At 34.4% G+C, this 11,427-nt stretch overlaps 1 protein-coding gene across 1 annotated transcript in view; it reads left to right on the top strand.

Annotated features, from left to right (window-relative positions):
* LOC149783037 (NADH dehydrogenase [ubiquinone] iron-sulfur protein 3, mitochondrial-like) overlaps window positions 1–7,345 on the top strand; it is a 26,431-nt gene extending 19,086 nt beyond the window's left edge. Inside the window, exons 5-6 of the mRNA XM_089934633.1 lie at window positions 3,351–3,470; window positions 4,634–7,345. Coding sequence (XP_089790759.1) covers window positions 3,351–3,470; window positions 4,634–4,810 — 297 coding nt within the window. The 3' untranslated portion in view covers window positions 4,811–7,345. The remainder of the gene's footprint in view (window positions 1–3,350; window positions 3,471–4,633) is intronic.
* The last annotated feature ends 4,082 nt before the right edge of the window (window positions 7,346–11,427 follow it).

Genomic DNA, 11,427 nt, shown 5'->3' with positions numbered 1-11,427 from the left:
TAGTTGTACTCAGTCTAAGAGACTTTAACAATGAAAAGGGCAAAGTCCGAGTGCTCTTCTTTCATAAATTTACCAGAATTAGCAGTAGATTCTACTGGAGAAAACAATTTTTTATTTGCTTGATAATGCTTTGAATAAATATATGTTGGCAGAACTGTATGGGTTTTTTAGTTGATGCTGCATTAGTGATGACTGGAATTCATAAAGGAGTTGCATTCTATATTTTGAAAAATGTCTCCATCATTGTTCATATCAGATTGTCATATGATGCACCATGCTGCAGGAAAGGCTGCTGACAAATTACAAGGAGAACTCCTGAAGTATCAAGTTGGCACTCTACCTGACAATGTACTTCATGGGGACAGAGTTGATTTTTTTCATCTTACTTGCCAGCTAAAAGACCCAATAACTGGAAGATATAAATTTCCTCTTCTTTGTCAGGTTATGAAAGGAATATTGGTTCTTTACCATTCTAATGCTGACTGTGAGAGATTGTTCAGCATTGTTAACAAAAGTAAAACTGAAATTTTAGAACCAGGCTCTGTAATAACCCAGCACTTAGTACTCTACTGGTGTGCAAAACATTTATAGTCTCAGCTGGTACAAAGTGTTTTGAAATGCAATATGAGAGTCTGTTGCTTTATAAAGCTCAAAGTGTTAAATATGAAAACTTGAAGCAGTAATTGATGTTAAAAGTCCAGAGGGATAAATGAATTGTTTTGTACATATGCTTATTGAACTTTTATCATGTTATATGTGGATTACTCTTTTTCTGCTCGGATTACTCTTTTTGTCCACTTGGATTACACTTTTTCCTTGCCAGGGGTTGGCATGTATGGCTGTGGTGGTGCTGATTAAAGGGTAAGGTCTATAAATGTAAAGATAGACAGCTGGAAGAAAAGATTTAGAATGATAAAGCCTTTCAAATAAACAAGTCTTTGGCAAGGCCTCAAACATGTCATGTAGTTGCATCTGTTAGTATCATGCCAAAATAGAACTATGTTTCTTTGTCATGATTTGGCAAAGAAATGAGAAAATCATTCAAGTTTTTTTCATACATTACATGTGACAAGTCAGCTTAGGAGAAATCAGGAGATTTACAAAAATCGACCGCTCTGGTGGCCTAGTGGTTAGACAGCTGCCTCGCTAGGTACTCAGCATTAAGTAGTAGTGTTAGGACTGGTCAAACTGATGTCAGGATATGTCTGGGTGGGACATCATGCTACATGTCTGTGGCATGATGCCTCAATGCTAGACATCACTGTAAACTGCCTCACTGCAGACATCATAGTGATATGACTGCAGAATTGTTAAAGCTATTGTTAAAAATCCAAATAACACACACACACAAAATTCAGACAGGAGTTTTAACTTTAAAAGAAGGATTGCCATCTACCAAATTTTAACTATTTAACAAATTAAATGTTTCAAATGCACATATCATCTTGTCACAGTAACTTGTTGTCATTCATGCTCTTTTTTATATGTACCACAAGGGGCCCTGAGTGGCCGAGTGGTCTAAAGCGTTCTCCGTTACGGATCACTGCCTTCTCACCTCTGTCTGCGTGGGTTCGAGTCTCAGATTCGGCTATTGTAGGTATGTGAGAAAGCTTGCCAGTAGCTTCTCATGGGTCGGTGGTTCTTTCTGGGGTTTTCCCGGGTTCTTCCTCCACCATTAATACTGGCCGCCATGTATAGCCTATCTTGTGCTGAAAAATGGCGTTAAACCCTCAAAAAAAAAAATATGTACCACAAGCATTTTTTGCATTTCAAAGGAGGTCATGATCTGTATTATATTTGTGTCAGTCCTTATCATTATTGATCTTAACACCTAGGAGATGATGTATTTTCACTGAATCTCGGTTTCATCTAGAGTCAGCCTGATTTTTCTGAGGAATGGAAAATGTCCTTGTTTTGTCTGCATTGGAATGTGACAATGTTAAGTCTACCAAAAAGTTAAGCTTGGGGCTAGTTTCAGGTGCCAGAACACACAATTGTCACATTACTGCTTTGACAGTATGCAATTGTCCTATCGAAATTCCAAGCTAATCATACATGGTTAAACAGTTATACTTATCCTATCAGTGGCATCCAGTAGTCAAAGTGTGTATAATTATTTGTCAGTTGACTATTAATGGTGACTTAATGGGTGATGAAAGTTGATCACCTATCAGAGTGCAGATGTGAATAGAATCCTTGTCTACTGTGTGAACCTTGATGAAAACCTTAGACATTTGTGTTCACAAGACCACACATAACATGACTGTACATCACAAACATGTCATCAATCCATCATGCTCTTAAAAAACATTAATATTTACTACATATAAAATCAACTTGAATTATTGGACCCATTTAATCCAGACATTCAGTTCTACAATTTTATACCAAAACTAAGTCATCAAGATGGCCAGTTATCCGGACAAAATCTTTCTCTCCAGATGGGTCCAGATAAGTAACATTTTGCTGTGTTTACAAAGAAAAAATACAGTTCAGGGGATTCATATTTGGAAGAAGAGTCAAGCTCCATTACTGGCCATGGCAAAATAAAGAATTTTGTTAATAGCTGCATGTTCAGGAATGTATAGCACAGTGACCGAACCCTCAACTATTTCATTTTAACCTATAATTCCCACTTCATTGGCTCTTAGCAGACTTTTTGTTAAACAACATTATACCTATTTTTTATTGATGGTAATTGAGGGGATGTAACTCAGTGGGCAGTTGTGGCCTAATTTCTTTCACTTTAAATATGTCAGGTGATGCATTAGTATCCTCTAAGTTTCTTTGTACTGTTCTAGTTTGATTACAAAGAGAATATATCTAACTGGAATATGGAACAAAAATGAACTTGTCTTCCACATGTGCTTAACTGATTTAATCTTCGAATTTAAATCGTTCTTTAATTAAAAAATTGTGCTATAATGGCACTGAAGTAGAACCTTATTGTCTCCATAATTATTCTTTATAATTTAATGATATGATACATTTTTTAAAGAGATTTTCTTTTAAAAATTTATGTTTGAGAATTTTTTTTATTTTTCCTGCATATTTGTCTGTTCATCCATTTGTACCAACAGATGGGTAGACACCACAATTTTCTGATGCAAAGCCCAAGCTTAATGATGAATCAGTCTCCTACTTTTGCTACATTTTCATGTAATTAACCTTGAATCAGTGATGAGCCCATTCTCACCAAATAACCTTTTTTCAAAACTTAGGCCATCTGTCTTCTCATTGCAGAAATTTCATTTAGGAGAAGATAAGGAATTTAGTCTTCTTTTGACTTATTACTTTTGCAAATCAGTACTTGATATCTACAGCTTTAGAACTGATTTTTTTTCTCACAGATCTGGGACATGTTTGGTGTATTCTTTGCTAATCATCCTGATCTTCGGCGCATCCTGACAGACTATGGATTTGAAGGTCACCCCTTTAGAAAGGATTTCCCCCTTACAGGATATGTTGAGGTAACAGTTTCTGCCTGTCATAGAATGATGATATTTGGTCAGTTTAGGGTGTGCATTTTTCACAGATGTAGTATTAAGACTGATTCTTCTGCATCCTATTTATTTTTCACAAAGTTTTTAGCGATTTATGCCTGCTAATACACATTATTGAGGAAGGTAAATTATTGCATTAAATCATGTTTTGCTTGAATCTGAAAGAATAGCTGACAGTTTTCATTTCTTATTATATTGGATTAATTCAAGAAATGCAGTGTAAATGAACTTTTTCTAGTGCCCTTTCTAGGCCTTGTGAATTATTTTTAGACCATTGTAAATTTGGTTTCAAGCAATAAATATCAGCATTTGTAATGGTTACTTGATTGTATATATCAAATCAGCCATAGTATTCTTTTTCGTGTTCAAAGGTGTTTCATAAATTAAAAGCACACTTACATAAATAGCACGCTCTCCATGATGTGCACTTTTCCTATAGGATTCCAGAATTTGTGCTCAAAGATATTATCATACACATGCATTTGTATTAAAGGCTAGTTTGAGATGTGCTAGCTATTGTTGTTCCATCTGTGAATCATGGGTCAGATACAAGTAACACTTTTCTTATGGCAGTCATTTCTCTCAAATTGTGTGTAGTCTTGAAATGGGACAGATGCATTTCTTTTTGTGAAGCAGGTCACCGTGAACTTCTTTTCAGGCCCAGTAATTATTGTAAGTTTTCATTTTGTCTATGCCTCTGAAGCTGTTGCTTGTTGTTGTTATTGTTGTTGTTGTTGTTATGGGGTTTAACGCCATTTTTCAGCACAAGATAGGCTATACATGGCGGCCGGTATTAATGGTGGAGGAAGAACCAGGGAAAACCCCGGAAAGAACCACTGACCCACGAGAAGCTACCGGCAAGCTTTCTCACATATCCACATTGGCCGATCCCGAGACTCGAACCCATGCAGACAGAGGTGAGATGGCAGTGATCCGTGACGGAGAACGCTTTAGACCACTCGGCCACTCGGGGGCCCCTGTTGCTTGTTGAGTTATGAAAGTTGATGAGAACATTTGTTTGAAGTATTTACATTTTTTAGGTTTTTGGATGCTGCAGCAATATAGCAGATGAGACATAATATTTCACTTCACCCTAGTTTTCAGCCTTGTTCAATGTTCTTTTGTTTTAGGTACGATATGATGATGAAGCTAAAAGAGTGGTTGTTGAGCCATTAGAACTTGCCCAGGAGTTCCGCAAGTTTGAATGCAGCTCGCCATGGGAGACTTTCCCCAAATATCGACAACTTCAGGATGGCGAAGAGGCTCCCATCAATAAAGAAGGGAACAAACCCCAAGAAAAGAAGTAGATATTTATCTGTTTATATTAGTTAAGTTGTTAATCCCTGCTGTGTCAAATGACATTGAAAGTACCTGTTATTATGAATAAAAGTCATGAAGAGAAATTTCCTCATCTTTTTTGGGAAATGCATATTGTGTAGTATGCTTTCTCACAACAGGCCTTCACAAATTGATGACATGTATTTGTTATGTTGGGTTAAAAATAGATATGTTCCAGTGGTAGTCACAAAAAGTCTAAATTTTGTTTGTCATTTATAAACATGTATTTATTTTTCAATAGAAAAAGAAGGGAAAAAATATATAGCCAAATATCAATATTTAATAAAAAATTGAATGGCCATTTGTGAAAATCAGAAGCCAATTACTGATTTTGGCTACCACTAACAGGAATATGGACCCACACATAAAAAATTGGGGACATATAGCAAATCCTTATGTCCTTTCATCTGTCCACCTGTCTGTCTCTCCATCCATCTTTTAACTTGCTCTTATTAGCACAGTTTTTGATGGATAGCAATGAAGTTTTGTAAATATTATGGTTGTCACCTGAAGATGCAAAAACTTTGCTCCTACAGTTTCTCTTTGAGTTTAATAGAGGCCTGTTGGTATTATAATAGTGTATGATGCACATTTATTAGTGCAACTGCAAAACTTGGTCAGGAGGTCAGAATGGTTTCTGCATAGCACACTAACATTAGTTTTACCTCACAGATATGCCCCAACTTCTGTGAATGTCGTTTTTTGGGTAAGTGAGAAACCCATTGATTTTATTAGGTCATGGTCATTGTGCCTGATGTAAGACATTGGTTTCCATGCAGAAGTTTCAACTATTGACCATATACCTTCAATAAAGTTGCAGATGACTTGCAATGGACAGTAGAAAGAAGTACGGTCATTTTAGGCTCTAAGGGTCAGATTTCAAGATCACTGTTACAGAAAGAAATTTTTTTGCATGAAAACTTTAGGTCTGGACCATGTGTCTTGACTTAAGTTTGTTGCAGGCATGCAGTTGAGTTATGAATTATGGAAGAAGGATTTTGATTTAGGATCTATTAAACATTTGGCCAGCATATAATGTGCCATTCACAACATTTTTATTTATGTCTTCAAAATTTCATTACAATAAATGGAAGAAAAAAAGAAGAAAGGGAAGATGAAAACAGAGTTATCAAAGAGCTGAGTTCAAAGATCACACCTGGAGTTGAATTGGAAGACAGCTTGGTAAACATTCGTATGAATTAATTAAAGCCAAAACTGGCAATTTAAAAAAGGTGCAAGAGTCTACACATTTACAAAATAATGATAGTATGCTACATGAAATAAATGAAACAAAGTTTAAACACCACAGTCTAGTATTATTTAGGAGATGGTGTAGTTTTCTTTGGCTTATTGTTCATATAGTTGAAAATTAAAGTTAATTTACATTGTCTTAAGGATCCCTCTTTTAAATGCTTTTGAAGTTAAAAATGAACAATCAACCAAAGCACAGTAGTATGACAAGACATTGCCAACATATAATGCATTACTAGAAATGCTTCATTGTTTCAGCTTTAAAATATACCAGCTTCTACACAGACAAATTTCCAGTGAAACACAAACAAAAAAAGAAACTGCATTTTATTTGGTTTCCATGAGGCAAATAAATATGCTCTCAGAGATACATAAATATTTGGTTTGATGTCAGTCAGTCCACCATCAAATGATCATTGAAGAAATTGTGCAGCTAATCATTCTATTTTCACTTGGTTGACTACCAGACTGAAGATGGAATTCTACTTGACAAAAGTGTTGACACCATTCAAACAGAGTAATGTAAATTCAAATGTGCATTGCTAAATGCATTAACTGTTTTGGCAATAAGTTGAGAAAAATTGTAGACTTTAAAAAATCGAGCCCTTCTTTTACTATTGTCTATATCATGCTTTTGGATAAGGTAAAAAAGACAATTGGTCCGCCACGAAGCATGGGTTTTGAAGAGGTTGTAAAGCTGACATTTTCAGTTTCTTTAGGTCAATTCATAAGTGACCACCCAGTAGCAAATGAACATTTATCTGAGAAAATTGTTGCCACATATAAGTTTGTACCATTGGTGAAGCCTTTCTTGTGCATGTTTTCTGCAAAGTAAATGAGTATCAATGGTCCATGAAGATTACATTTGTGTATTTAAGACAAAAATTTAAAAAATATGGTCTAACATCACTGAAGGAGAAGTTGTAAAATACAACAGTACAAAATATAGCCTAAAAATTGTACGTATCACAACATCTACAGAGACCATAAAACAAGTGACAGCTACAAGGTAAAGGGTGTATTTCTCACGTATTCAAACACACATACACTTGCGCACACACACAGAGTGGAACCTTATTAATCCAAACACTTTTGTTCCTAGTAAATATGTCCAGATTAATGAGTTTTCTGGATAAGTGAATCATGCACATTTGTATTTTATGATGTCATGCAGAATACATGTACTTTTCATGTACATGTATTTTCTAGCTATAAATGCACTGTAAGGGTTGAAATAAAATAATGATTACATCTGTTGACTTGTGTTTATTTCACTTTATTATAACATGCACTTGTACTAACATGTAAATATTAGTTTAATGTGATTTTGCTAGAAAATATTTGCTTTTTATGCAAGCTGTTATCTCTATTTGTCTATGTTTGCTTGATGGTGTTGCCATAATACATGTAAAAATTACAGGGAATACAAACATATCATGCAGTTAAATGCATTATGGTAAATTAAGACAATGCAGTCATTGTTATAAGTCATTTATTACAAATGTAATAAGCAGATAAATGACATCAACTTAAATCAATCAACTTTATTTGTACACCCCAACCCCCAAGAAAAATTTTTTTCATTTAATTAGGTGCCACTTAAAGCCTGGTGACCACCTAGTTTGCTGATTTGGTTGGGCCAGCCTTGAACCATATTACTAATGTAGCAGATGATACTTGGGTTCACAAAACGTAGTTTGAAGTAATTAAGACATTGAGAAAAAATGCAGACAATAAAGTAACTGTTATTTAACAGAGTAATAATGAAAGCTAATAAAATCTCAAATCTGCAAAACTGATTGATGATAACAGCAGAAATGGTGAGTGATATACTAGCCATGGTTATAATTCTTTACAGCAAATTGTGCAGAGGATAAACAGTGAGATAAATGCTTTGGACAAGAACATGGATAGAAAATGGACAACAAAATCAGGACAACTGGTGCACTTTACAATCTCAGCTTTGAAGAATTACAGAGATATTTAAATACCAAAATACATAATGATCAAGAGATTATAATGCTTTTGAATGATTTTAGTCAATAAATTTCTGACCTTCACAACAAGATAACATTTATGACTATTACATTTGCAAGGTTGCAGAAATAATGTGATTTAACAGAGATTATCAAAAAAGAGAATGTCAGAAACAGTGGACGAAAATATGAGTATGTGTATGAAAAGAACTTATGATTTTATGATATGCAGATCTGAAGAAACAAACCATCAAAGATATTACAGATTTGAAGGACCAAACCAACAAAGATATTACAGATCTGAAGGACCAAACCATCATAGATATTACAGATTTGAAAGACCAAACCATCAAAGATATTACAGATCTGAAAGACCAAACCATCAAAGATATTAGAGATCTGAAAGACCAAACCATCAAAGATATTAGAGATCTGAAGGACCAAACCATCAAAGATATTACAAATCTGAAAGACCAAACCATTAAAGATATTACAGTGCTGAAGGACCAAACCATTAAAGATATTACAGATCTGAAAGACCAAACCATCAAAGATATTACAGATCTGACAGACCAAACCATCAAAGATATTACAGAGCTGAAGGACCAAACCATTAAAGATATTACAGATCTGAAGGACCAAACCATCAAAGATATTACAGAGCTGAAGGACCAGACCATCAAAGGTATTACAGATCTGAAGGACCAAACCATCAAAGATATTACAGATCTGAAGGACCAAACCATCAAAGATATTACAGAGCTGAAGGACCAAACCATCAAAGATATTACAAATCTGAAAGACCAAACCATCAAAGATATTACAGATCTGGAGAACCAAACCATCAAAGATATTACAGATCTGAAGGACCAAACCATCAAAGATACTGAATTTTATAAAAACATTACACACTAAGACTGAAAAATCTAAAACAGAAGCAAATGAATATGCTGAGAGAGAACTGATTAAATATATCAGTGTAATGAAAGGTTGTATTGACAAAATAGATCAAAGAACTGAATATATATGTGTGTGTGTGTTTGTGTGTGTGTGTGCATGTTGGAGTTAAGCAATGTACCACTTAATGTAGCAATAAATACACAAGGGCATTTCATTTTTCATTTCTTTTGATTCAGTGACATGTAAGGTGGAAGAAAAGAATAGTTTTTGGAATGACTTTAAGGAATTCTCTGTATCAGTCTTAAAGCTTGACATTGAATCCTGGCAACACCCCCAACATTTCAAAACTCATAGATAGATTATGGCCACATCTTTCTGCAGGTATAATTAGAGGAGCAATAACGCAGGGTCTAGCATTTACATGAAGCAATTATCTGTTCAAGTTATTTGATCCAGGTGGATCTCATGACGACCCAGAAGAAGAACAAAATGCCAGAGAAAAACAGAAAAATTAGCTTTAAAAGAAATTAAAGACACTTGACAAATGCGAGGCGAGGTTCAGAAAACAAGGTTTGGTGACACAGCCTGGATCAATCTCTTGTGTCTCTAGGAGAGAAACTTACCAGGGTTAGAACGAGTGCTCATGGTAGACATGATTAAAATGATACTGTTAGTCTGGAAAAACTTGAAAGACCACAGCATTCAAAACTGAATGATTTCTGTCCAGCGTGTGATAATCAAGTAAGATTTGAATATATGATTATTGTACTTGTAATCTGTTAGCAAAGAAATGAAAACTAGTTTCACTGTCATTTTTTAGTTACTGAATGCAAAGAGGCTGGACTGCTTCATTGGCCTAAGTGGTTAATGTCCTCGAATGCAGGAGGTTGTGGGTTCGAACCAAAGACATAACAATGGTACGAGCTGCTTATCTTTGATCTCTGTATTAACAGGTTAGTGTTTGGACTGGTTGGCCTGGTGTCAGGATAATTTGAACGGGTGGGACATGATGCTACATGTCTACAGCATGATGCCCCAGTGCTAGACATCACTATAAAGTACCACACTGCAGACTTTGTAATGATATGACTAAAAAATTGTTATAGCTATGTTAAAAATCCCAATCATACAAACACGCACGCAAAGAGGTTTAAAGTAGAACCTTTTAGCATATTTTTGCCCAATAAATAGTCAAGATTTCAACATACATAACACCTAACAAGCAAGAAAAAATCTTACAGTGAGTTAAATGTCATTCTTACACCTCATTCTATTACATATACCAGCATTAAACCCAAACAACCTTTACAGATAATAATTCCCAAATAACTCTAGATATATTGACTGTCTTAGATAATATCTTCATGCCATTTGATACGAAAGTAAAATGAGATGCTAACAATGCAGTACTCAACAACTTGGGTAGACAGCTTGTGAAAGACATTGCTATATCATACAGAGGCCATGTTCTTTCCAAGTGAAATATCTACATCATTTTGTTGACTTAAAAAGATTTGTGGTTACCAGTATCAATTACAGGATTGAATAATGTGTATTGTTACAACTCTATGATTTTAAACCTAAATAACAGAAAAGAATGAAAACCAACAAGTTTTGTAAAATTAAACAAATACTTTGTTTCCCTAGAATACAAAGTGAAATTTTATAATGAACTTACAATATTGTGAATGAAATCCTAAATAGTCCTAAAATTTTTATCACAAGTCCAAAAGTATAGAGTTCCAAATGAATTCCAGTGGTGATATGAATGGATTCCAATATTGAATGTGCTGATATGCCAGTAGACTCGAATAGCTAATGTGGAACAGTCTTGATGTATCGTAATGATATAATCCAAAATATCCTTGAATGGATTCACAATAATTAAAAATATAATGGTATAGTCCTTAATCAATGAGCACTTTGTAACTGCAGTCAGTAATTTAAATAAATAAATCCACTAAAATTTAAACAATATAACAATATGATTGATTTCACTTTGGATGTTAAGAGAAGTAATTCCCGATGTAAACAACTTTATATACCACTCCACTTGACCTATGTCACAACCACCATTTTAAGAAAATACCCTGTCATCTTAATGGAAAATTACTCCAAAATTGTCAACAAAATTATTTTCTATAACTTCTAAGGTCAGAATCAAGGCTATATCTGAACTTAAGCTAATGTAAGCTTGTTTAAAATTTATTATTATCTTAATACATAACCTACAATGACAGACAAATATTAAGTATATAACATGTTGTTACTACTCAGATGAGCCCTTACAATCTATAATCATGGACAAAAAAATTAAACTCACAACACAAATTAAATATACATAACACATCCTCTGATAAGGAAAGGAAAGATTTACACAATAATGCTTTCTTTTACATATTGATCAAATATACATAATGCAGTATGGTACTTATATACATGTGAAAGTGCATCTGCAA

This window comes from Sinohyriopsis cumingii, chromosome 15, assembly GCF_028554795.1.
Source record: "Sinohyriopsis cumingii isolate HCF-2022 chromosome 15, ASM2855479v2, whole genome shotgun sequence".
NCBI lineage: Eukaryota > Metazoa > Mollusca > Bivalvia > Unionida > Unionidae > Sinohyriopsis > Sinohyriopsis cumingii.
This window is presented reverse-complemented; position numbering and strand designations above follow the sequence as displayed.